This window comes from Desmodus rotundus, chromosome 1 (assembly GCF_022682495.2).
Source record: "Desmodus rotundus isolate HL8 chromosome 1, HLdesRot8A.1, whole genome shotgun sequence".
NCBI classification, from domain to species: Eukaryota; Metazoa; Chordata; class Mammalia; order Chiroptera; family Phyllostomidae; genus Desmodus; species Desmodus rotundus.
In genome coordinates this window covers 178,173,889-178,200,377 of record NC_071387.1, presented here as the reverse complement: position 1 = coordinate 178,200,377, position 26,489 = coordinate 178,173,889, and the positions used below count along the sequence as shown (strand labels likewise).

Sequence of the window (26,489 nt, the reverse complement as noted above, 5' to 3'; positions counted from 1 at the left end):
TGGGGGTGATGCAGAAACGATGCCTGAGCATCCCTGGGTTCTCAGGCTTTTTGGGGCAGAAGTTAAGGGAATGGAAGTGTTGGTCTTATGTCAAAAGGTGCAGACTTACGGGCTCTGCCCCCTGCTTGTGGCCGTGTTCACCATGACCTCGTTTGACCACAGCTTCCAGAGCTGGTCGTCTGTTCTGCGAAGTTTGCATTCACAGGACATGGGGGGTTGCTAACCCACTGTTTTCTGCGTGGTGTTTTTTTTGCAGCTGGTGGCTCATATTACATGATATCGAGGTCCCTGGGGCCAGAGTTCGGAGGGGCAGTGGGCCTCTGCTTCTATCTGGGAACAACCTTTGCAGGGGCCATGTATATTTTGGGGACCATTGAGATTTTTCTGGTAAGTGCTTTGTTTGGGGCTGCTTTCCCTTGCACAGACACTGACCCCGAGCACAGTGCTTCCCATCAGGCCTTTCTGCTCACCTGTTGTTCCCTGTCGACTGGCGAACATGCTGGGTCCCTGTACTGAAGGTTTTCCCTAAAACTTGAAATTGAAGTACTTACGCTCAGTCTTTCAGTGTGTTTTGAGGTGGGCATGCTTTCCTGCTTTGCTAGACCCCTCAGGTTGAGCTCTTCGGGGTCCCCCACCTTTTGTCTTGGTTTCCTGTTCCAGTGCCGAGGGTGTGGCTGCCAGAAACGCTGGGGTTCCTGATGGTTGGCCATGGGCTGATGTGCTCCCCAAGCCCTTGTTTACCATGTCCTATACCTGATCCCACCCACTTCTTAGAGCTTAGTCACTGGTCCCTCAGTCCCTTGCTCCATCATTCCAGCGGGACGCACCAAGCATCAGTCGGGTGAGCCTGCACTCGGTGCCAGCCCAGCGTGGTTCTGGGAGGCCTGTACTGGGCGGGCACACATCTCCAAGCTGGAATGATATCACTTTTAGCAGAAAAGCACTGCTTTTTTTTTTTTTCAAATTAGAGAATTTGGGTATCCTTGTGTTCCAGTGCTGCCTCATTGGGAAGGGTCCTAAGCTTCATCTCAGAATCGTGCCCCGGCCATCACTGTTTGCTTCCTGTGCTTTTTTGAACACAAGGGTCCCCTGTAGATGCATTCTGGTGGTACAGGGGCTCTTGGGGAAGGAGGGAACCCTGCACTAATCCCCACTGAGAGAGGGGTCCCTTCAGAGTGTTGTGTCTGGCCCTTCCCTCTCCCCACGTGGTCATCTTGCAGGCCTGGATGGAGAGGCTCCCCTTCTTGACGTGCTTTGTCCCCACAGACCTACATCTCCCCTGGTGCAGCCATCATCCACCCCAAGTCAGAGGGCGATGAGGCTGTGGCCATGCTGAACAACATGCGAGTGTATGGGACGTGCACGCTGGTCCTCATGGCCATGGTGGTCTTCGTGGGTGTCAAGTACGTCAACAAGCTGGCCCTGGTGTTCTTGGCCTGCGTGGTGCTGTCCATCCTTGCCATCTATGCTGGCGTCATCAAGTCTGCCTTTGACCCACCAGACATTCCGTAAGTCCCAGTCTTCCGTCAGGGATGTTCCGTCCTCGGTCCCTCTGCACGGGCCAGGTCTGTAAGGATACAGTGTTTCCTAGTTTGTAATTCAGGTTTCATCTGTGGCCACGACGGTGGGGCCCGGGCTGGTGGTGCCTTACCCCAGGTAAGGCCCCAGGTGTCTGGCAGTCTTCCCTTCCCTCACTGGCATCAGGGTGAGCACTCAGGATGCTCTTGCAGCCAGCCATCTGCCAGGACAGGGCGGGAGGTTTGGGGAAGGTCTGGGGGCATATTGGTTGGCCGTCGGACCTGAGGACAGTTAGGCAGTACTGAGCTACTCCCGGGTGTTGTCTACTCCCCTAGTCCTCATGAAAATCCTCAAGTAGGTTCTTTTTTTATCCTTTTAATGAGAATACTAAATCACAAGGAAGTGACCCTAGGTCACAGAGCAAGCAAGCAGGCTGGTGGAATGGCTGGCATTCAGGCATCAGGTTGCCCAGTGGCCAGGGTGGAGTGGGGTGGGTTGGGAGGCAGCTGGCACCCAGCCCCCTCCTGGCTCCTGTGCTTTGCTGCCTCCACATGCAGTGAGCCACCTGTGTGGGGATAGTCCCATTCATCCCTGTGCCGATATTCCAGAGCAGGCAGGCAGAACAGACCGTCCCTTAGCCTCACGCTGTGTGAGAGCCAGACTCCACTCCTGCTCAAACACTGATTTCCAGCAGCTCATGCAGATGTTCTGGTCAGGCTAAACGGAGAGTATTAGAAGCTACGGATGGGGCCCCCGCAAACCTCCGCCTGGTGACTGCAGGAAGTGGTGGAAGTAATTTCACAAGGGAGTCGCACATCTCCTCACGCCCCCACTCCTACTCCAGGGTCTGTCTGCTGGGGAACCGCACGTTATCAAGACGCAGCTTTGACGTCTGTGCCAAAGTCCACACTACCAACAATGGCACGGAGACCACCACGCTCTGGGGCCTCTTCTGCAACGGCTCCTCGCCCAGCGCCACCTGTGATGAGTACTTTGCCCAGAACAACCTCACAGAGATTCAGGGCATCCCCGGCGTGGCCAGCGGCGTCTTCCTGGGTGAGTGTCCAGTGGGTCTCAGTGGGGCTGAGTTGTCCAGAGCCCAGTCCCTGGGAAGCCGTCCTGCTGCCCTGTATATGGTTGTGCCACCCGTCTGCCCTTGCTGACCTGCCAGGGTCCCCACTCCAGCTGGTTCTCCCCAGGGCCATAGATGCAGCCATGTTGTGGAGGCCAGTGGTTCAGGAACTCCAAGTTCATCCTTTTTCTTTCGGACTTCATAGCAGCTCTGGCAATGAGGGAAGTAACTAACTGGTGGGGACTGGTTTTTCCTGTCTGAGTTCTTCCATGATGAGAAATTGGGCTGGCTCCCTCACTACACCAGGAGAGAGGCCTCACCTTTTACAGAAAAGGAGAAGGGATACTCCTGAGGCCATGGTCGCTGCCTGCCCCAGGGTGGAGGTGGTGTCACGCATCCCTCTGAGGCTGTGATGACAGTAGGTATTGGAGAGTGCAGGGCTGGGCCGGGTTGAGATGGGTGGGCAGAGATGGTCAGGGTTGCGTGCGTGCACACATACCTCAGCATGGGGGTCCTGATGTTCACAGGCCCCTGGCTAGTGAGCCCAACCCCCACTTCTGGGTTTTGGCAGAGCAAGCCCCTGGAGGGGGCAGCTGTTTACAGGTCACACGGGGAGGGGGAGCGAGAGACAGGGTGCCCTGTTAGGAAGGAGCAGGGATAGGTGGACAGTGGGAGTGAGGCATGGAGATGACCTGCAGGGGTTGGGGAACCCGGTGGCGTTCCTGTGGGAGGACAGGATCCATGTCGGGGAGAGGGCCCTGAGGAGATGGGCTCTGCAGCAGGACCCGTCTAGGGGGTCTTCAGGGGAGGGAGGGTCTTTATGGGCAGCGGCCTACAGGCTGTAGCCTGGCCAGGCTGGGATCTCTGCCCAGGGGTGCGTTTGCACAGATAGGAGGCAGACCGAGTGTCACCTCGAGTGTGTGTGGGGGTGGGGCTGTTGCTGCCCCTTACGGGCCCTCCGTCAGTGAGGGGACCTACAGGAAGGGATTGCTGACGGACTCCCTCCCTAGAGGCCTTCCCCGAGAGCCCTGGCTTGTCAGGGATGTGCTTGTTCAAGTGAAGTTCCTTCAAATTTGACTGCAGGCCCGAAATCTTTCACTCAGTGATTAGGTGAACAGTTCCCTCAGAGGTCGGTGTTTGAGTGTGATGTCCTTGTCCTTGTGTGGCGCTGGGCATGCCAGGCACTTCTGCTGGGCCTCCCCAACGGCGGGAGCTCCGATGGAAGGTTCTAGAGTCCTGTTACCTGTCTGTTTTTCCGCACAGATAACCTGTGGAGTGCATACGCGGACAAAGGGGTGTTTGTGGAGAAGAAGGGCACGCCCTCGGTGCCTGTGTCAGAGGAGAGCAGATCCAGCGGTCTGCCCTACGTCCTCACCGACATCGTGACCTATTTCACCATGCTGGTTGGCATCTACTTTCCCTCTGTGACCGGTGAGGCCCCGGGCATTCCAGGGGGCCAGAGTCACCTCCTCCCGCCCTCAGCTGTCACACAATCACCCTGTCTCTGCCCACCCCCGCCACACTTCCCCTCCACGCTTCCCTCCTCCCCAGTTTTCCTTACTGTTTGGCTCAAAAGATGAGCAGTCTGCTCCCCGTCTATCCTGAGTGGGGAGCACAGGAGGTTGTGTGGTTTAAGGGAGTTTTGTTCCATGCTCTCCTGAGAGGCCATGTTGTTAGAAGTGACTTTGGACTTCGGCATGGACTTGCCGAAAACACCTGGCGCACTGTTAGGTGGCACCCAAGAGTGGACATGGAGAACTGTTAGTGGCCGGCACTGCAGCCGTCCTTGTCCTTATAAGAGGCAGCTGACTGACTTTCTGGGACAGCCTTTAGTGTGTATGAAACTCTCGTTTCCCCTCACCCCCCCCCCCACATGTGTGGGCACATGCAGGAGGGCTCTTAGTGCATGCAAGTCCCCATCTCCTCCCGACATAGACATGTGCATACACACACATGTGCATACACATAGCTTCACATGCACACACACTGCTCCTGGAGGCCACCGCCCCCTGGGACAGCCTTCAGCCTAACCCCCACAAAACCGGAGCCCCCAGCTGCTCCTGACCTGGCCTGGCTGAGGGGCTTAGCAGCTGGCGGCTGGCAGTGTGTCTGTCCCCCTGACCCCCACTTCAAGCCTGTCTGCACTCTGGAAGGCTGGCCTGCAAGGGGCCGCTCACCTGCCTCTCTGTACTTAATTCATCGCAGCTCTTCCTAAAGCGGTGGAGTTTAGAGGTGGGATGGGGGAGGTGTAGGCAAGTGCTTGTTTTTAGTTTCCCCTGGAAGACTAGGAGGTGGAGTCACGGGCTCACTTTGGTGAGTGTGGTGGGGATGTGGTCCCTGGAGGTCTCTGTCCTGTATCCATCTGTCAGTGTGGAACCTGTTCTGGGATGAGTGGGCCTGGTGGGTGGAGTGTGTGGAAACATCCTCCGTGGGGGCAGGTGGCCCCAGCACCCGGGCACCCTGCCTGTGGGTTCTGTGCCGGGGCACCGCAGCATCTCTGAGCACGCTGGCACATCAGGTCACGCAAAGCACACACTGACGAGGCACCGAGCAAACCCGTTGTCAGTTGGCATTTCTTTGAGCCCAGTTGGAATCATTTAACTTTTCTTTTTTACTTATTGATTTTAGAGAGTAAGGGGGAGAGAGAAATATCAATTTGTTGTTCCACTTATTTATGCATTCCTTGGCTGATTCTTGTTTGCGCCCTGACCAGGGATAGAACCCACAACCTTGGCGTGTCCAGACGATGCTCTAACCAACTGAGCTGCTCAGCCAGGGCTTCATTTTACTTTGTGCACCAAATCAAGTGAGTCTTGAGGGTGTAGGCAGTGAGTGACACATCCACGTGCAGGAGGAAGAAGATCAAACCCGGCGTGGAGCTAATGTGGAGAGGCCTTGAGTTACTTTAGGGTCATGTTCTTATAATGCTTGTTCCAGACCTGGCTTCTTGACCCCCAGCCACGAGGATTAACCCAGATCTTAGAGGGAAGTGAGGTCGGGGCCGGGTGCACCTGGAGGCTGCCTCTGGTTTGGGTGTCAGTGGCAAACTTCTGGACTGAGCCTTCCTCTGGTCTTGACTGTGACTTTGTTCATGGCGGGGTTAGCTGTCCCTGCGGAGAGTAGGTGGGATATTTGGGGCCTCTCCCCACGTGCCCTTCAGCGGCTGTCACACAGCTACACAGTGATATCTGGCCTGTGCTCTTTGAGGCCCAGATTGGGGACATTGGCCCACACAGGTGTGGTCTTCCTCCACTTGTGTCTTTCCGGCATGGTGCAGCTGAGGTCCCGGGCTGTGTTCATCCTGACTCTGCCTCAGATAGGCCTTAGCCAGTGGAGACGGAGTCTTCTAGGTTTTCTCGGTAACAGGTCAGCTTTGCCTCTCTGTTCCCACAGGCATCATGGCAGGCTCGAACCGGTCTGGGGACCTCAAGGATGCCCAGAAGTCGATCCCCACAGGGACTATCCTGGCCATTGTGACCACATCTTTTATTTGTATCCTTGAAGGGGTCAAGGTGTGGGAGGCTCGGGTACAGGGGCTGTCAGCCTGTCGGGGTGTGAGGGCGCCAGCCTCCGACGCCCTTGTGGCTCACCATTGTGCCATCAACAGCTTTGGGTGAGCTGCTCTGCTTCAGGTGAGTTCTGACCACAGCACCTGTCCTGTAGAGGGGAACCTGGGCAGGTTCCGACCTGATGCAAGAAAATAGAACACAGCACCTGGGCACCACGTCCATAGTCAGTTATGGAATGTGAAATCATGCATGAACTACATAGTAACCACGTTACCACCTGCAACTCATCACATGCATTAGGGACGCGTGTCTGCATGTGTATCATGTAACATGTAATCACACACGCGCACTAGTCCATTTTACCACGCTGCGGCACTGGCCTTGAGGGGCCAGTGGAGCCTTTTCTCTCACTGAAGTTTGTTCCTTCTAAGCGAGCGAGCGTCTCCTGCGGTGGTCACACTGCAAGCCTGGCATTTCCTCACTGACCTGAGGGCCTGTTCTGTGGAGCCAGGACCCAGCATTGAGCAGGGCCCCTGAGGGTCACCGGGACAGGCAGTGCACCCAGAGTGAGCGGAGGCACAGGGTGGCTCCAGACCCGACTGCGGCCAGAGCCCCGCCATCGGCGCATGGCGTCCACTGCTTCCTTGACACGAGCCTCAGACCTCTCCTGCATCGTCCTCTTTGGGGCCTGCATCGAAGGTGTGATCTTACGAGATAAGTATGTTGGTTTTTATGCGCAACTTCTGGGGTCAGAGTCAGTTTTCTCGAATGACTTTAGCTTTGAAATTGAGATCACTCAGGACTTCACACTTCACGTACAGAGTGATAACTCGCTCCCATGGTCCCTTTGTTGAGGGTCTGTTTGGTCTGATGCATTCACCCTTGCCTGCTCCAGCCTGGAGCTGGGGGAATGTGAGTCACCTCAGACTCAGCAGAGCTGGGGGTGTAAGGGTTCCTGGGTGAGGCCATGGTTACCCCTGCTGGCCCCTCCACTCAGTGGAGGAGAGGCCTGTGCCCCAGGCTGTCGCCTGCCAACCCTGCTATCTGGTGGTCACGTGTTTATCAGCCCCTCAGGGCATGAGGTCCCCTGCCCTGATAGGGAGGCTGTGGCCACTGCCCATCACTTTTGTGGGAGTGACAGTGGCCTCTCAGACCCTGGGCTGGGCCATGGCTTCCTTGCTCCTGAGAAGACTCTTGCGGGACAGGACCCATGCGTTTACTTGGGGTGGGAGCAGTGTGTCCACTCAGACGCTGGAAAGATGCTTAGTCTTTGGCTCATGTTTTGAAAGTCTACCCCACCTACCCCTCCTGCAGGTTTGGGGAGGCCCTGCAGGGGAACCTGGTCATCGGCATGCTGGCCTGGCCGTCCCCTTGGGTTATCGTCATTGGCTCCTTCTTCTCCACCTGTGGTGCCGGCCTGCAGAGCCTGACAGGGGCACCGCGCCTGCTGCAGGCCATCGCCCGAGATGGCATCATCCCCTTCCTCCAGGTGAGTGTGGCTGCCCACAGGCTCAGGGCTGCATTGACAGCCCTCTTGTGAGAGCGGGCCCTTGGAAAACAACATGTCTGGAGGATCCCCGAGGTTCTGTCCCAGAGCACAGTCTTTATGTTAAAGATGGTGGGACCTATGTCCCCACCTCCAACTTGGCAGCCCCCCATCCCAGGCAGTCACTGGGCTGAGGGCACAGGGTGCAACGGATAGAGGCAGCCGCTTACCACCTGGGCTGGCAGAGCAGTTCACAGGAGCGACTGGGAGCCTCCACTTCCTGTGGAGTTGGCATCTGTCCTGTCATCGTCCTGTGGGACGCTGTGCCCCAGGACTGTCCCCCTGAGATGATGATGAGGGTCATGGTGTCTGGAGCCCTCGCTTCCTCCAGTTGGGGCTGAAGCTTTCAAAATGAACTTGAGGCCGTTGATGTGTTAGTGCCCTGGCGCCGCCATGGCAAAGGCCATGGACAGCACGGCTTAAATAGCACAAGCTGATTCTCTCTGAGGGCTGGAGGCTGGAAGTCCGGGGTCAGGGCTTCGAGGGGCTGGTTCCTCCCGAGGCCTCTCCTTGGGACGTAGATGGCCCTCTTTTCCCCTTGTCCTCACATGGCTGTCCCTCTGTGTGTGTCTGTTCTACTCTCTTCTTATAAGGACCTCAGTCATACTGGGTCAGGGTTCACCCTGGTGACCTCAGTGTCGCTGTGGCCCCGCACCTGCCGTTCTCACTGTAGTTCCCTGAAACCAATCCCAGCAGACTGGGGTTTCTTCACCTTTCACGGCTTCTGTCCACTCAGGAGAGATGAGGTTGTGGAGGGTGTACTGAGGGCACAGGGACAGTGCTAGACCGTGTGTGATGGTCAGGAGGTTAGGCCTTCTGTTTGGGAAGGTGGCATGGAGGGTGGCCCTAGTGTCTGGGACCCCGTGAGGCTCGGCCGGTGGGGCTGCTTCACCGGGTCTGCATTTTGTTTTTCTGTGTGTCTCTTTAACAGACCCTTGACCAGCAGGGAGTGGGCGGGAAGCATTTCAAGCCTGTGTCCCTGAGCATGGGGCAGACCTTCTGGAAGGTTCTGCAACCCCACATGGCTGTGGATGAAGGTCCAGGTGCCTTGCAGTGAGATCCTTGCAGAATTCTTTCCCCTGGAGGCTGGGCTTAGGACCCCAGGAGACCCCAGTCCAGCACACTGGGTGGCGCCCTCACCCTGGTCGAGGCTCTGCCAGGACCCTGGGTGTGACGGTTCCCAGCTGCTGTCTGCCCCATGAGCTGTGGGTGTCAGGTTTTCTTCCTGGGCCACTGGGTAGAGTGCAGCACACATTGCGGAAGTCCACTTCTGCATACGTTGCATCGCTGAGACCCTGTGTGTTGGACCAACCAGCTCGGGGCATTGTTCCTGCAGCTGTCTGCCCCTGGCCCCTAGCCCATGTGCCCTTCTCCCTGCAGGTGTTCGGCCATGGGAAGGCCAACGGGGAGCCCACATGGGCCCTGCTGCTCACAGCCTTCATCTGTGAGACCGGCATCCTCATCGCTTCCCTGGACAGTGTGGCCCCCATCCTCTCCATGTGAGCACGGCGCAGCAAGGGCGTATGTGGACCAGGAGTGGGGCACAGCTACCGTTGTGACCACTAGGGGGACATGCTCAGGGGACAACATACAGGGGTGGGCCCAGGGGCCCAGGTGGTTACAGTGTTGGACAGTGATGTGGATGAGAGGGAGCATGGAGACCCCAAGGACGGCATTGATATGGACAGTGGGGCAAGAAGACCCCACGGAGGACAGTGACATGGACTGTCACTGGGGGACAGGGAGACCGCCACAGGAAGAACAGTGACAGGGATGAGGGGGCTCAAGGAGCTGGTGGGCGGGGACTCCCACAGGACGGAGCAGTCCACCATCGGACCTGGCCAGGCCCCTCTCACACTGCCCCTCGGGTCCCTAGGTTCTTCCTCATGTGCTACATGTTTGTGAACCTGGCCTGCGCTGTGCAGACCCTGCTGCGCACCCCCAACTGGCGCCCGCGCTTCAGATACTACCACTGGTAAGGCTGCCGCTGGGAGGGGACGCATGGCACGTCTGCAGGGCCAGCTGCTGCAGGGGCCCAAAGGCCATGGGGGCCTGACTGTCCTTTGTGGAAGAGCCCAGCCAGGCTGCTGAGGGTGGCATGTCTTTCTTTGTCACCTGGGACACCCACCGTGTGGCAGACCACATTATCAGTATGGGCCCAGGGGCTGGTCTGTCTCATGTTCCCTGGGTATTAGGTGCTGAGTTTTGTGCCCAGTGGGGTGCTGAGTGCCTCAGAGAACAGTGGGCATTCAGCATCGTTGAAGATCCAGGGATTGTTTCAGCCCTCGGAGCCAACTCGGGATGAAGAAGCACTTTGCCGGGCACCCCGGTCATTTTCTAGGAGTAACTAAAAGAAAGATTCTCCCTACGGGACCAGGAATGTTTTTGAGGCAGCTGTTCAGATGCGAGATTGGGGCATGGGGGCAGGTGGCATGTGAGGTGTTGGGGTCAGGGTGTGGGCTGGGGCGTGGACTCTGGTCCCCACCTGCGGCCACTGGATGACCACACGCTTCCCCAGGACGCTATCCTTCCTGGGCATGAGCCTGTGCCTGGCACTGATGTTCATCTGCTCCTGGTACTACGCCCTGTTCGCCATGCTCATCGCTGGCTGTATCTACAAGTACATCGAGTATCGCGGGTGAGCTCTGTGGGCCCCGTGGCCGCCGCGGTCACACAGTCCCTCTTACGAGTGCATGCTCTCAGAGTGAGGCCTCACTGGGATTTGTAGCTAAGTCCTGTGTGGGGCCCCCTTGGACCGGTGAGGTTGGGGTCCCTCTCCTGGGACAGACACAGGGACCTGGGCAGGATCTCTGCTGCAGCCCTCATCAGAACAGGTGGAGAGCCACCACATCTGCTGTTTTGTTTTTTTTAAGGTAATGATACTTTTTTTTTTAAAGATTTTTATTTTCAGAGAGTAGGGAAGGGAGAAAGAGAGGGAGAGAAACATCGATTGGTTGCCTCTCACACCCCCCTAACTGGGAACCTAGTCCGCAACCCAGGCATGTGCCCCGACCAGGAACCAAACCTGCAACCCTTCGGTTGGCGGTACGACGCCTAACCCACTGAGCCACGCCAGTCAGGGCACATCTGCTGTTCTTAATCGCGTCCATGTATGGCACGGCATCAGGTTTATCTATGCGTATGTATAAAAGCCATATTTTTAAAAAATTTGTTTTTAGAGCAGAAGGGAGGGAAACAGAGAGGGAGAGAAATACCGATGTGTGAGAGAAACATCGATTGGTTGCCTCTGGCAAGCCCCCAGCTGGGAACCTGGCCTATAACCCAAGCATGGGGCCCAACCAGGAATCGAACTGGTGACCTTTTGGTTCACAGGTTGGCACTCAATCCACTGAGCCATGCTAGCCAGGGCTAAAAGCCATAATTTTTAAGTGTGCTTTCTTTGGAAACTCAAATGCACCCAATGGCAGCACTGATGTATGATGGATTTCAGAATTTCTGGAAACCACACTGTCAAAAAAATAAAGCCGTGGACAGCAGGAGTGCTTCAAGTTAACTGCATCTCAGAGCCTATAGTTATTCACTGGGGTATTTCTCCAGCCCCCCAGGTCCCTGGCAGAGGGGGGAGAAGTGAGGTGTGGCTTCTCTGGCCAGGTGGGGGGCTGTGCGGCCTGGGTGGCCTGCCTGAAGTTCCACCCCAGCTCTCAGGGTGGTTTGGAAGGAGGTATGGGGGCTGTGACTGCTCATGCTGGTGAAGCCCAGCCTCTTGGACCAGCTCTGCTCAGGTCACTGCCTGCCCATCTGAGTGCCCCCGCCACGACTTTTCCTTCATTCCCCTAGTTGGCCCTAACTCTGAGGCCCCATATAGGGTATCGGGGCCACCTCCCCCCTACCCCCTACCACTTCTAGCCAGGGTGTCCCCTCCCCATGTCCTATCCCTCCTCACTCTTGGCTGGCCTGGGAGCCCCTCCTCCATCACAGAAGTGCCAAGAGGTCCTAAGTCAGATTACTGGGCTGCTGCCCTGTGGGCACCTTCCCGAATGTGCTGTGGGGGTGGAGGGGGGCTCACCGCTGCCCCTTCCTCGCAGGGCCGAGAAGGAATGGGGCGATGGCATCCGGGGGCTGTCGCTGAATGCCGCCCGCTACGCTCTGCTGCGTGTGGAACACGGCCCGCCCCACACCAAGAACTGGAGGTGAGTGCCTGCGGCTCCCCCAGGCCCCGCCCCCACCCTCTGATCCCACGGAACGCTTGTTTCTAAAGTCAGACTTACAGAGAGAAACCGCTCCTCCTCTTGTTAGGAAACGATGTCTCGGAAGCTTCTAGTGCCTTCCCTCGGTCCAGGGTAGGTCAGCCCAGGTGTGATCCACTCGTGTGTGATTGGACAGCTGAGGGCAGTGCTGGGCTCCATGCCGGGCCTGGGCAGTGTGGTGGGCGGGGAACGGGCGAGCTTTCCTAGTGGGGCTGCTGCTGCAGATCGAGGGCATTAGCATGCGACAGCTGGGAGGGGGTTGGGGCAAGGGTTGCCCCTAGGGAACAGGAATTTAATCTGCACAGAAAGCCCTTTGTCTCCCTGTCCTGCACCTGCCTGGAGGTGTTAACAGTCAGGGACAGGAGGTGCCCACTGGGGTTTTCAGCAGGGAGCTTCAGGCTCTGGGTGGTGGGTGGCTCCCAGGAGGCATCTGACTTCAGTGGTCCCACCTGTTTACCTGTCTCACCTGTCCCACCTGTTCACCTGTTTCATTTGTCCCACCTGTCTCACCTGACCACATGTGAGCGTGTGGCAACGAGTTGCTGTGGTAACTGCTGTCCCTGCACAGGCCCCAGGTGCTGGTGATGTTGAACCTGGACTCCGAGCAGTGTGTGAAGCACCCCCGCCTGCTGTCCTTCACCACACAGCTCAAGGCTGGCAAGGGCCTGACCATCGTGGGCTCTGTGCTAGAGGGGACCTACCTGGACAAGCACACGGAGGCCCAGCAGGCCGAGGAGGTGGGTCGGCGTGGGCTGGGACTGGAAGACGGAGGTGGGACCAGGGTGGTCTGTGAGGAGTGGAGGGTTGCACATGAGGGTCTTCCGTCCACATGCCCAGGCATAGTGTTGTGTGTCAGGCTGTCACTCGTCAGAAAAGACAGCGGTCTTTGAGTTTGAAACACGCAGCACAGAAACCTGCTTAAGATACGCCCCCAACATGCGATGCTCCCGAGGCCTTAAAGAGACAGGTGGTGCTGGTTAACACTCAGGAGGGTCGCAGACTTGGTGTTGAGGGTTGTTTAGCTCCAACCTTGGAATCGTCCTCCTGATGGACAGGGTCCTCTAGAGCCCTCGTGACAGCCCGGCTCCAGTCCCGTTTCCTCCCATGTCTGTGGTCCCTGTGCTGCTGGGTGTGCCTGCCAGAGGCTCTGGGGTCTCGGCAAGGGCGGAGGGGAGTGACTGGAGCCCTTTCTATGAGTGTCCTACAGTGGATGTAACTGAGAACCACCCACGGGGGGCCTGACATGCTCTAGTCAAGTTTTCAACAAACCTGTGCAATAGGAGGCAGTTTCACAACCACGTACATCAGGGAACCACGTTGAGTTGTGTGCACAGCACTGACCATCACCCCGCTGTCCCACCCACACGTGGCCTAGCACATGCGCCCACACCCACACACACACAGGCGGTTCCCCAGAGCACCTGCTGGGTCATGAATTCAGGGATGACCGGCAGAGCCTCCAGCCTGCCCTGTGGCAGTGGTGTCGGTGTAGGGTGTGCCGAGCACTGCCCTGGCCCCCTGTGGTGGGTTGGGGGGCTGGCGGTGCTGCTCCCAGTCTGCCCCATGGGCGCTGCAGCACTGACCCCTGACCTCTCCCCAGAACATCCGGTCCCTGATGAGTGCCGAGAAGACCAAAGGCTTCTGCCAGCTGGTGGTGTCCTCCAACCTGCGGGACGGCATGTCCCACCTGATCCAGTCGGCCGGCCTGGGGGGCATGAAGCACAACACGGTGCTCATGGCCTGGCCCGAGTCCTGGAAGGAAGAGGACAACCCCTTCTCCTGGAAGAACTTCGTTGGTGGGTAACGTCTCCTACAGGCCATGGGTGTTGGGGTCACCAGCTTGAGAGGTGCTCCCCTCAGGCTTATGGGGGCCCCAAGCTGTGCCGTTTCACTTGAAAACATTTGAAAAGTGAATGGCCACTTGAAAGCCTTAAGCTGCCCTCTCCCTTCCTCCTGATTATGCCCCCAGTTTGGCAGTCCCTGGGGAGGGACCGGGCTGGGCCCCGCACATCCCTGTGCTGGCATGGAGCGAGGAGGACTGCCTCTGGAGTCCACCCCTGCTGGGGGTTCTGTGGGGACCCTGTGGCCACTTCCTGTGCTGGCTGGTACCCAGCGAGTTCACGGGGTGTGTGGTTTTGCCGAGGCCCCACTGACCTGTGTGCCACCTCTCCACAGACACGGTCCGTGACACCACGGCAGCACAGCAGGCTCTGCTGGTGGCCAAAAATGTGGACCTGTTTCCACAAAACCAGGAACGCTTCAGTGACGGCCACATTGACGTGTGGTGGATCGTACATGATGGGGGCCTGCTGATGCTGCTGCCTTTTCTGCTGCGGCAGCACAAGGTGGGGACGGGGGTCATGTGGGGTGGGTCACAGGTGGGGGGTATGGGCCATTGGGGTCACACCGTGGGATGGCACTGGGGAGATCACCCGAGTTGGGGGGCTCTGGGGGCCTGTGTCCCTTGAGGTGGGCAGTGGCGGCCAGCGGCATCAGAAACTGCCCTGAGTACACATGTCTCCTCTCCCCCACCCCCAGGTGTGGAGGAAGTGCCGGATGCGCATCTTCACAGTGGCCCAGGTGGATGACAACAGCATCCAGATGAAGAAGGACCTGCAGACATTCCTGTACCACCTCAGGATCAGTGCAGAGGTGGAGGTGGTGGAGATGGTAAGGGCAGGTGGGCTGGGCTGCTGGCTATGCCTTTTGTTCATGTTCAGGGTAGTCCTCGATCTGCGGGCTCGAGGGGGTGGAGCGGGGTCCCTGTGGGCCTGGTGCTGACTCGGCACTCTGAGGGCGGGCCCTGTGCGTTGCTGCCCCTGTGCTCCAGGCTGTCAGTGTCTGCCTGCTGTTCCTTAGTGTCCCTCTCTGTTCAGGACCCCGCGCTGCACTCCCTTCTCTGGGCTGTGACAGTTTCTGTTTTTTATTTATAACCTTGGCAGTTTAGGAGGGCCCAGGCATTTTATAGAATGTCCCCTAGATTAGACTCGCCTGATGTTTTTCTCATGAGTGGGCTGGATTTTGTTTGTGGGAGGAAGACCCCAGAGGTGGTGTCCCCTCCCCAGCGTGTCTTGTAAGGGGAATGTGACATCCAACCCATCACAGGTAATGAGGACCTGCGGTCCAGCCGCATCTGCCGGTGCCCCTTTGTGAAGTCCAGACTCTGCTCTGGAAGTACGTCCCGGGTCCTTGGGGTGCCGGAGGGGGCTCAGCGGTCAGGATCTTCTTTGTGTCTGTCGTGCATCTCTGTGTGTCACGCGGATGCATTTGTGTCCAGAGCTCCCACTGCTTTGCCCTTCGGGGTTTTCACCACACTGTTCATTCTGTTGCTCACGTTGTCCAGCTTGGCTGCTGGGACGTCTTCCACGTGGCTCCTGCGTCCCTTCGCTGTCATCCCCCTTCCTCCTATAACCATCCATCAGCTACCTCACCTGTTTTAAATCACCTAAAGCCAAACAGAACTAAGAGCGGATGACCTGGCCCTCATTTGAGGCGGGCGTGGAGGCCTGCTGTCAGCGTCACAGTTCTGAATGACTGATTGTTATTCTCTTTCAAAGCCCCTGGTCCTCGTCAGCTTTCCATGTGGGTTAGTTGGTGCCATTTAGTTAACAATAACATTGTTAAAATCTACAGTTCTGCTTGATTTCAGTTGTGATTGCTAATTAGGTTTAAGCAGTGTCTATTGTTTAGGGACATAATTGCGTTTCCTTTTGGAAAATGAGAGCAGCAGTGCTCCTGCCTGGGACCACCTTGCTACCCACCCCCATTGGAAGGGTGGGCCCTGGGGGGTTGGCAGTTGCAGTGAGCACTCCCGTGCAAGGAAGAGGCCATGCCTGATGTCCAGTTAGTGCAGCCTCTCCTTCCCCTTCTGCTGCTTCTGGCATCTTCTTCGGGTTAGCCTCTTCCCTCTGGGGCATTGCAGGACAGAGAGGGTCCGAGATGCTGATCTCACATGGAGTTATGTGCATTGGGAGCCTTGTTCACAGAGAGCGAGGGCCGGGGGGTACCACTGGCAGCTGCCAAGCCTGGGGCTCTGGGGTCCTCAGGAGGCAGTGGGCCCACAGGGTGCCCGAGGGCCATGGACTTGAGGGGAGTGTGTAAATGAACAAGGAGGGGAAGCCAGTGGTCAGAAGCTAAAATTGAACAATTACGAATCAGGGCCACTAACCAGGAAGGAGGTGTTCCCGGCCAGCAAGCTTCAGAAAGACCAGAGTCAGGAGCGTGAACCGTGAAGTGTCAGCACGAAAGAGCTTAGGGGTTTTGTTAAGACTTTTCTTAAAATGAGTAGATTTTATTAAGATTGTTAGGGAGGAGCATCACAGACATTTAGCTAATGCACTCAAAGAGCACCCAAGCCAAAACCAGTTGGCTGTGAGTGCCGAGGGTTAGTGCATCTGGCAGTCGGGTCAGACGGCCATCTGTCCGCAGGGGCCTTGCCTCCTGGATGCTGATGTTGCAGCCTTAAGTACCAGAAATGAGGGTACTTTTTATTCTGCAGAGGATGGTTTCAATACCTGGAAAAAACCAAGAAAATAAACATTTTATTCAGTAAGAATTTAGTAGAGTGGACTAATAACAGAAATAATGCATAAAAATTCATTTCCCCACACGGTGACTCATGAGAAAGTGTCAGGGAGTGTCCAGCTCACAGACCCCTGTGGCCAGGGGCATAGAGCTCCATGGAGGTCCCAGGGCAGCTCTCCCCAGAGCTGAAAGGGCTGAGGGGGCGGTGTACCCCCAGGGACAGGGAGGACCCAGCATCACCCACTGAAGGACGGGCCAGTGTCAGGAAAGGACTGTGGTCAGTGGGCACGTTACACATGTAGCCTGCACAGGGTGAGATTGAGAGGGAGGGGCCGGGCAGCCTGTTTCAGCAGCGGCTCAGACACTGAGCGAAGCCAGTGGTCTGTGGCGAAAACGTCATGTTCTGTACACATTGAGTTTCTTCTGTGCCCTGGGACTTCTAGGTGGAGAACGACATCTCTGCATTCACCTACGAGAAGACACTAGTCATGGAGCAGAGGAGCCAGATGCTGAAGCAGATGCAGCTGTCCAAGACGGAGCGGGAAAGGGAGGTGTGTGCCGGCGCCGGCCACCCCTCAGTTAGAGGCGGTCAGTCACATTGTGATGGTACAGTGCGGGACCCTGTGCTCCTGCAGACCCCACGGAGCTGTTGGGACTACGTTTTTTGCAGTCACTTTGAGCCAGTCATCTCCATCCCTGAGTTTGTGAATGGCTGGGTGGCCTGACGTCTACCTCCACCTCCTCTCCCCACATGGGTCAAGGCCACACAGCCCCACTGGCCCCCTGGACCACACCCAGGCCGGGTTCAAGGACTGTGTCACCCCTGGTCTCCCACACACAGTCTGCTCAGAGCTGTCCCAGCCACACACAGCCCCCTCCTCTCTTGCGTCATCTCCTGCTGGAACCACCATGGTGGCCTACTTGGTCACCTTTCTGTCTCTTTCATTCTCTAACCAGCAAACACAGTGAGTCCTTAAGAGCCAACTTGTTAACCCCTCCCCCAGGCTCCATGCCTGCCTCACATGGCCTTGTTGCTGCCTGAGTAACCTTTACTCGGGCCACACAGGCCCCTCCAGTTTCTCCTGGTGCTGGCTTATGCCCTGAGCCCACCTCATCCCCACAGGCCTCCCCCATTTCCCTCTGGCCATCCATCAGCACCTTCTCTGCATGCAGGCCTCCTGGGGTACTTTGTGAAATGCCATAGCTGCCTCCTCCCACACCACACCCATCCCCAAACTCCATGTCATTTATTACCCATCCCAAAGCATAGGCTTCCTGGCAGCCCCTGTGCTGTTGACGGATGGATGGATAGATGAATGAATGAGGGGTGAGTGGGTAAATGAGTGAGGGGATGAATGAATGAATGAGGAAGAATGAATGGATAAAGGGATGAATGAATGAGTGATAGAAAAGATGATGAGTAAGGGGATGAATGAGTAAATGCAAGGAAGGAAGGATGGATGGGTAAAGAGATGAACGAATAGATAAATGATAGATTAGTCAGTGAGTGAACGGATGGATGAGCGAGTTGGGAAGCAGAGACAGCATGTGGAGCAGAGACTTTCGGATGTGAGCATACCCTTGCGTTAATATGGAGTCCTGGGTTCTTTCTCAGTGGCTTTCAGAACTTAGGGCCAGAGGAGCCAGAGAAGGAAGTGATGAATTTGGTCTGGAATTTCAGGAAGAGGGGAGACTGGTGGGAGTTGGGGCAATGCTGGGGCCCCACTGGGAGGCCGTCCGGGGGTCCCTGAGTTCTGTGGGTCACGATCCCTCTTGGTTCCATGGGCCAGCACCTTCTCCTTCTGGTGCTTGCCTCTTGCCGGGGAGGTTTGGAGACCTGCTGCATTGAGTCTTAATGTTGCCCTGACCTCCCACCAGGCCCAGCTAATTCATGACAGGAACACTGCTTCCCATTCTGCGGTGGCTGCAAGGTCTCAAGCCCCTCCCACACCAGACAAGGTGCAGATGACCTGGACAAAGGAGAAGCTGATCGCAGAGAAGTATAAGAACAAAGATAACAGCATGTCTGGGTTCAAAGACCTCTTTAGCCTGAAGCCGTAAGTGTCAACCTGATGACCGGTGGGTGGCAGGTCCCAACTCCCTTTGCTGCCTGTGACAGGGCAGCAGGCACACAGCTGCAGCTGCAGGCCTGGAGGGCAGGGAACCAGCCCAAGGGCCACAGTGTTCTCTCAGGCCGGCTAGCGGAGGCCCAGGCAGCAACCTTGCCTCTGGTCTTGGTGGGTCACACAGCAGCTTGAAATTAGGGCTTCTAAATGGATGAGGACTCTAGCTTGGACTCTGCTGATGATGCAGGCTGCCTTTCAGGGCCAGGGGCCTGTCCCCCTGGGCCCCGCCTGTGGTGTTGAGCTGAGAACCCCCAAGGCTGGCAGGGGTACCCACGGAGGGCACGTGTGGCTGGGTCCCAGGGAGGGGTCTGGGTTGGAGTCACAGTTACACAGCCCTGGGGCCCCAGGATGGGAGAGCAGGGCAGCATCTCCCTGGGTTCTTCAGCGGTGGGCCAGACCCTAAAGCCCGGGTTGTTAGGAAGGGCCTGGAGGCTTTCTGGTGCTCGTGGGGTTGAGAACCCCTTGCAGAGAAAGACCAAGATAGGCCAGGAAAGGGCAGCCTGGGGCGAGCCCACAGTTGTTTAAGAGTGTGCGCCACAGTCACTGCTGAAGTAACGTGTTCTCTGTGTTTTCTCTTCCATGTAGAGAATGGGGAAACCTGTAAGTCACTCGCTCGGTTTAGGACACCTGTTAGCCTGCGTGCCTCGCATGCCTGGCCCACGCACCCCTCGTAAATTGTGTGCTTGGCTATGTGTGCACGTGTCCCCATGTGTGCGTGCGTGTCCGTGTGCAGGCAGAGCTTGCTCATCGCTGCTGTAGCTTTCAGTGATTTCCTGTCAAATTCGCTCCTCTTGTTCAGAGTGGCTCATGGCACATTCCTGAGATTCATTCTCTAAATACCACGGAAGAACTTGAGATCTGGGTGGGTTGGTCCTGAGCCAGCTCCGAGCAAGCAGAAGCATGTGTCTCATGTGTCTCAGCAGCTGTTAGTCAGTTCATCCACATCCCTGGATCAAGGCGTTCAGATACAAAACCTCAGTTTTGTGGGGACAAGGTTGGCTGTGTTCCCCCCGTCAGACACCTTTTCACCCCACAGGACGCTGCTGTCCTTTAACAGCCACGTGCTGTGGATGTGGATGAACTTTCTGCATGGTCAGACCAGGGCTCAGTTCCATGGCCAGGGGTCCAGGGCCGGCTGGCTGGGTGGGAGGGGGCGCTCCCTGAGGCTGTTGTTGGTCCATCTGTCTGTCTCTCTTTCTCTGTCTGTCATTCCCCCTCTACCTCCCCAGCTGCCCCAGGAACTTCAGGCTATTTTCTCCTGGGGTGGTGCAGCCCGAGGCAGTATCCACAGCAGAACTCTGGGGACTAGGGGGCTGCACTTGCTTTTTTGGCCCCAAACCTGAGTTAATTCTATGACAGTGTTGGTCCATCGGGGGAGCAAACGTCGTGTCAGGGAGACTGCGCTTGGGGCCTACACAGGGCTGTACTTCCTGCTGTGTTTTTCTGTGAATGTAAAACCCCTCCCGATAAAGTTTACAAATTAAAAAAACACAAACATGTAGACACAGGATAGGGTTTCTCCCCTGAACCACAGTTGTACCAGGGGCCTGTGGGGACTCCTGTGCCCACGTGGTGCACTTGGGCTCAGGGCAGGGGCTCAGCGCACCCAAACCCCGCCCCCCTTGCACTGAGCAAGGTCAGAACAGACCCCTGCAGGCCCGGGGACTCAGAAGAAAGTGAACCAGGGCGAGGCTATTTTATGGACAGAACTAAGCATGCAGGTGGACGTTCCTCTGGGTCCTCCTCAGGGTTAGGCTGGGAGAAGCTTCTGGAAGGTGGGAGGTCAGCCTGTGCCTGGCATGTGCATGACTTACTGTTATATCCCCAGGGCACACGCATTTTGGGGTGATTTGCAGGCCCTCTGGAGTGTGTTGTGTGTCTTTTTTCTGTGTTTCCTAGTCTTCCTCACCATGTTGCCTCCAGGAACCAGAATCTCCCATTTTGACTCACCGCCCTTGGTACCCCCACCCCAGACCCTACCTCCCAGCCTCAGAAACCCTGTTGTGAAAGTTCTCCTCCCTCTGGCAGAGTCAGCCTGTTTCTGACACATTTCCAGCTAGTGGACTCCAGGGCTGGCTACCAGGGTGAGGACAGAGGCGTTCTGTCCCTGTCCGCGCCTCCAGCCCCCAGCAGGGGCGCGTCGTCCTGGAGCCGCCGGCCTTCCAGACCCAACCCTCTGATTTTAAGATTATATGTGTTTTCAAACTCTTAACCCTGAGGGATCCTTTAATATCTCACACACGCATTTCTAGAATTGCTGCCATCCCCACACACACTGGTAATTTTGGCCTCTCGAGGCACCTAATTCATGGTTGTTGCCGTGCAAGGCCCCGGCCGTGCCACGGACAGAGACCCAATCTCTAATTTTATCAGTCGGGATGGGAGGGAGGAAATAAAGGGTCTGTGTCCCTGTCTTCCTCCTGGTAATAATTGGTGGTTGTAATTGGATTTATTTGGTTTAAGGGTTGAGTTGATCAAAGGGTGCGGCCTGGGCATTTGTCCTGCAGGCCTTTCCCTGACCCCTCGTGTGCGGCCTCTGTCTGTCCGCCCATCCCTCTCGTGTCTGAGGCACTGTGACCTCGTAGAAGGGCTGCAGCCGGCCTGCCCAGGCTGCATTTCTGAGGCTGGCCATGGATTCCCTGTGTGTGACCCCAGAATCGTCCAGCACAGGAAGATGCAAATGCTTTGAGGCGGGCAGAGCTCCCAGGATGGCTTCTCCTGAGTGCTTCCTAGAGCACAGTTTCCTAGGGAGGGGACCCATGGCCACCTGGCTGGGGACCCGTGGGGTCCTGTGGGGTTACCTGAGTGCCTGGGTGTGCTGGTGGGTGTGGGTCTGAAGTCTCCCTAGTCTTACTTGGCTGGGGACCCTCCCTCGGAGGCCACTGCTGGACCTGGGAAGTGGACCCTCTGCCTACTTGGAGTGTGGAGAACTGAGTAGTCAGTGAGGACTTGAGACACAGGGTCTGGGTTGCTAAGCATCGGAAGCTCTTCTCCTTTAGCGGCAGCCAAGAGCAGCAGCATCCAGGAGGGCGGAAAGCTGGATGGACCTTCACGGTGGCCTCATCCTCAGCCAGTGCCTAAGGCTCTGTTATAGGACTTGAGACCGCAGTAGGGGTGGAAGCCAGGTACAGGGGCCTGGTTCCTTCCCCACCTGCTCTGTATTGGTTGAGTAAGAGTTTGCCACGTGTACAGTTTAGCAGACTCGCCACAGGGCAGGGTTTAAAGCAAGGTTTGGCCACAACTCCAGGGATTCCAATGGGAAACAGTTCGGAGCCCCTGGGTATGTGAGCGCCTTTCTGGGCCCAGACAGCAAGCTCGCCCCCAAAGCATTCGCTTCCGCCTGTGTGGACAGCCGCTTGTGAACTAGAAGCTCGGCAGCTTTAGTGATTCTCAGGCCAAAGCGTTTGGAAGCCAAAGCGCTCTGGTTGCTCAGTACACCCTCCCCTGTCCCCTGATTCCCAGCACGGTTCTCCTGTGGAATCACCTCCTGTGGAGCTTTCGGGACTGTGAATCCACTTGAATCGATTCATTTCTACTCGGCCCTTTCTAACCAGGGTGAAGTAGGGCCGGTTGGGGCTCTGACCCAGCCTGGTGCCCAGTGTCACAGGCTGGGACGCAGAGTGACCATCCCCCCTTTGCAGGAACCAGTCCAACGTCAGGAGGATGCACACGGCTGTGAAGCTGAATGGTGTCGTCCTGAATAAGTCCCAGGATGCCCAGCTGGTCCTGCTGAACATGCCAGGGCCCCCCAGAAACCGGCAGGGGGACGAGAACTGTATCCTTTCCTGGGTGCAAGCCCTTGGGGCAGGGAGCAGGTGATGCGGGCCCGGGGCTCTGAGTGCCCCCTGGCTGGCTCTCCTGGTGTTTCCCTGGGGCCTGTGGGCAACTGTGTGTGATTCCATCTCTAGGATGGCCCAAGCCTGGGGTGCTGGGTCCACGGGCCTCTGCCAAGGCTCAACTCTTGAGTGCTTTTGGCACCTCACTGCCCCTTCAGCACCTTTCTGCTCATTGAGCCCTGTGTCCCCACATGGGCCCCCAGGTCCCTCCTGGTTGCTCAGGGTGTGCCACCCAGAGTGGGAGGCTGTGACCTCAAAGGTCACTGATCAGCCCTGCCCCAAACTGCGCTGTCAGCTCCTAAATGTGTGTCAGCTGCCACGTGATGTAGGGGACAGGTCCTCACACAGGCTCCAGGCTGCTAGAGGTCTGTGGCCTGGGGACCGTCCCCCAGGTTTCGGCCCCTACCATCCTCTGGGGGCATGGTTGGGGTCAGCATGAGGAGGTCAGCAGCTTGACTCTTCGATTTAAGCCTCAAGCTGACCATAGATTAAGAATTCATGTCTTGGTTACCAGAATATCCTGGCCTGTTTGGGCGTCCTGGTAGACAGTGGACATGTCTGTCAGGCATATCCTCCTGGTAGGTCTGTACCCAGAGCCCCGGGTGAGGGCAGGGGTTCCCTCTAGATCACAGGCGGCAAACACAAGGCCTGTAGGCTGAATCCGGCCCTCCACCTTGTTTTACCCGGCCCGGCACCTTGTTTCTATCTGGCAGCAGCGCTGAGCTATCACTTAACTGTTGAGGAGTAGTTACATTTACACAGCCCTAAAATTACATTCGGCCAAATGTAATTCGTAGGCCACTGCGAGGCTGATGTGGCCCCCGGTGAAGATGAGTCTGACGCCCCTGCTCTGGGTTTCCAGGCCACCTGTGTTGAGTGGAGGCCTCTTGTTGGGTGGGGTCAGTGCCTCTGGCTGTATTCCTGGGACCCCTCTCCTGCCCTGGACCCCTTTCTCACCCCCACCTCAGGGACCTGGGGTCTGGCTTTCCCTGACTTAGCCCTCACCTTCTTTTTCAAACCCATTCCTAATGACACAGGACCCTGAATAAGTCACACTCTCCACATTTTATGCTTCGTGTACCGTGGGATCAGCTGTGGCCTTAACTCAGTCCACCCCAGATATGGAGTTCCTTGAGGTCCTGACTGAGGGGCTAAACAGGGTCCTCCTGGTCAGGGGCAGTGGCCGAGAGGTGATCACCATCTACTCCTAACGTCTGGCCACTCTGGAAGCACGCTGGGCAGACCCGGGGATGGTGCTGCACACACAGACCAGTGGCCTGACCTGCCAGCGTGGCTTCCTACAGAAGTTTCTAGAATACCACTGGGCCCTCCTGCCCAGGCTGAGAACCAGCACATGACTGAAAGGTCCCCTCGAGTCCAGGAGATGACATGCCCTCGGTGCTCCATGTGCTCCTGAGGGAGGCTCAGAGTGCCTGGGACACAGCTGTCCCTCTCGTGGGGCCATGCACTCAGCCTCTGGATTCTGGATTTAATTCTTGGCTGCACCTGCTGGGTCTGTTGTGGCCGTCACATTGCAGTTCTTCCCCACCCAGGACATTACAAGAAGCCACATTTGGACTGAGGTTGGCCTTTGGGCCATTAGGGTCCATTTATAATGGTGAAGGGTCAGCCTGTGGCTAAGAGCTCAGTACAGGTTCATTAGTCCCTGATCTCTCTGTCCTTTGAATATCCTTGTGTTTCTGTAAAGGCAGGGAGGCCAGCTGACCACACCCACGTCCCCAGGCTCAGCTGGTTGGCCTCAGTCAGGTGCCTGCCTTGTTGGGGACGTCTGGTAAGGGAACCTAGTTGTGGGGGAGCACAGAGTGGTCATCCAGCTGGGTTTGTGCTCCAGGAAGCTCCTGAGGGAAAGAAGCCCCAGTGGAGGAGCCCTCTGAGCCCAGGTGTGTCTGGGAACTCCAGACTTTAATTAAGGACTGGTGGGCCCAGCCCAGGGGGCACCTCATTTCTGAGACACAGAAACGGTGAATGCCGAGAGCTCACGCCTTCAGGCCCACAAGCATACCACACAGTTCAGCTTCTGACGTGCACTCGCTCTTTTGACCTCCACGTCCACACTTCACACCCTGGGGTGGGGTGCCGGGCTGCAGCCAGGGGAGACCTGGCAGCCGAGGGAGGCGGGAGGGGCACAGGCACTGAGGCGTCCAGCTGAAGCCTGTGCCCTCGCCTGCACGGAGGGGATGGTGACAGTTGCGTTTAGGGCACTGGCACAGTACCTTTCAGTGACCTGTAGACTTTGCACTTTACCTTGTGGTCTTTCTGCTTGTGGTCATGATCGCGTTCACTGTAGTAGAAGCTGCAGTAGTTTGTGCCTCACTTTTCGTGTGGCTTATTTATTTAAACACCTGGGCGTTTCAATGCCAATTGTCCACGAAGAGATTGTGTCTATGAAACAGGCCCAAAGGAGCAGGCCCTCGGCTTTCTCACACTTCCATTCGCTCCCAAGGGAATTGTCCTGGGCTGCAGATTTCACGTTAGAGTAAAGGCTAAGCATGCGTTTCCAGACATTTCTGAGAAGCCATCGGGCAGCCTAGAGGGCCTGCATCGCCATCAGAATGACCACTGGCCAGAGCATGTGCCAAATAGCCACAGCTGGGCTGGGGGTGGGGTGTCCAGACTTTGGCTGATGCTGGTTCAGCACTGAGTTAAGCGAAACCCACCTCAATCATGGATGTGTGGTGAGGGTCCGTGTGTCTGCCCCACCTGCCCGTCCGCAGTCTCTGAGCACCGCGCAGCCTCTCCGCACTGAGCTTTGCATACCTGTAACAGCAGTCAGTACAAGTGGATTCTGTTTTCCTTTTACAGGTTCCTTGTCTTTGTATGACTTTTGTTAGTAGATGAATAAAATGCAATGAAATCTATGTTGAAGAATCTCATGTCTCATTCAGCATGAAAATTAGACAATTGCACAAAATGCCCCCATGCCTCCCTTCTTTTGGAGGAGTTGGCTGAAATTACTCAATGTGTAATTTCAGGATGGAATCAGCAAATGAAACCTGTGATTAGAAGGGACCCCTTGTCACACACAGGCTCACAGCGAGACCACACCTGCCAGGACGGAGGTGAACTGAGGGGACGGAGGGTAACTCCTGCACCGTGCAAAGGTGTGAAGGGGTGGTTACTGTGGAAACTGTTGAAGCTCCTCTAAAAGCTCCTAAAACTGCTAAACAGAGTCACCATATGACCCAGCGGTGAACTGGCAGGTCCACGTTCATAGCACTGGTCACACCAGCTGAACCGTGGGAACAGCCCAAACACCCCTCCATTATAAGTGACTAAAAACGTAAACACATTCACTGGAATAAAATTCAGTTGTTGAAAGGAATCACGTTCTAACGTCCTACCCTATGGGTGAGCTGTGTGAGAGAAGCCAGCCTCAGTTCACGTATGATCCCAGCCACGTGAACTGTGCCAGATAGTGGGATCTGTACAGAAAGTGGATTGTGGTGAGTGAGTGACTCAGTGGGCAAGGGGTTCCTTTAGGGGCAAGACGATCTGAAGTGTTCGTGGTGAAGCTTGCAGCCTGTGAATGTGCAGGAAACTGAATGCCATGCAGGGAATGAGGTGTGTGAACCGTCTTCCGTGCCTCCTGGCGACCTTGGGGGCAGTTGGACACAGGACTGTGGGAGAGTAACTTAGAGAGTAGAGCTGCCCTTCAGTCTCTGCTAGGGGTGCTCATACCCATGACCTGGAGTACAGGGCCCCAGCCTTTGGGGCAGGAGTGAGGGTGCCACAGGACTGGAAGAACCAGCCACGGGGGGCTGGCAGAGACTCGAGGGAAGATGTGGAAGGGTCCCAGGGTCGTGACCACACACCCATGGGTACCCACACAGCGGGTTCGGTGCAGCACAGAGTCCTCTGGGCCTCAGACTCAACATGGCACCTTCGCCACTGGACAGCCCTGGAAAGGGGTATGAGACACCAGAGCTCCAACTTAGTGTGAAAGACAAACCCGAACTGCCAAGATACGCCAGAACTGCTGGTGTGTGTCAGCCACAGCTCACAGTGCCCTCAAGTGCCCTGGAGGAAGACTGGGGGTCCCTTCCGAGGATTCCACTGCACTTGCCCACAGTGGGTAGGCACCTCCTTGCTGGGTGTGCTGCCAGCACCTGACCCAACTGGGTGCTGCCAT

At 56.7% G+C, this 26,489-nt stretch overlaps 1 protein-coding gene across 9 annotated transcripts in view; it reads left to right on the top strand.

Annotated features, from left to right (window-relative positions):
* The window catches only part of SLC12A7 (solute carrier family 12 member 7), an 85,650-nt gene extending 60,432 nt beyond the window's left edge, over positions 1-25,218 (top strand). For 8 of the 9 annotated variants that reach the window (XM_024578423.4, XM_045186208.3, XM_045186214.3 and 5 more), the window contains exons 6-25: positions 257-387; positions 1,267-1,508; positions 2,363-2,574; positions 3,854-4,021; positions 5,984-6,082; positions 6,760-6,817; positions 7,414-7,588; positions 9,026-9,144; positions 9,522-9,620; positions 10,164-10,283; positions 11,692-11,796; positions 12,422-12,590; positions 13,454-13,649; positions 14,029-14,198; positions 14,392-14,523; positions 16,821-16,928; positions 18,256-18,434; positions 19,089-19,103; positions 22,145-22,278; positions 23,459-25,218. In XM_024578423.4, coding sequence (XP_024434191.3) covers positions 257-387; positions 1,267-1,508; positions 2,363-2,574; positions 3,854-4,021; positions 5,984-6,082; positions 6,760-6,817; positions 7,414-7,588; positions 9,026-9,144; positions 9,522-9,620; positions 10,164-10,283; positions 11,692-11,796; positions 12,422-12,590; positions 13,454-13,649; positions 14,029-14,198; positions 14,392-14,523; positions 16,821-16,928; positions 18,256-18,434; positions 19,089-19,103; positions 22,145-22,278; positions 23,459-23,550 — 2,723 coding nt within the window. In that variant the 3' untranslated portion in view covers positions 23,551-25,218. The remainder of the gene's footprint in view (positions 1-256; positions 388-1,266; positions 1,509-2,362; positions 2,575-3,853; positions 4,022-5,983; positions 6,083-6,759; positions 6,818-7,413; positions 7,589-9,025; positions 9,145-9,521; positions 9,621-10,163; positions 10,284-11,691; positions 11,797-12,421; positions 12,591-13,453; positions 13,650-14,028; positions 14,199-14,391; positions 14,524-16,820; positions 16,929-18,255; positions 18,435-19,088; positions 19,104-22,144; positions 22,279-23,458) is intronic. The other variant, XM_053913612.2, reaches the window with a different exon arrangement.
* Positions 25,219-26,489: the final 1,271 nt, after the last annotated feature.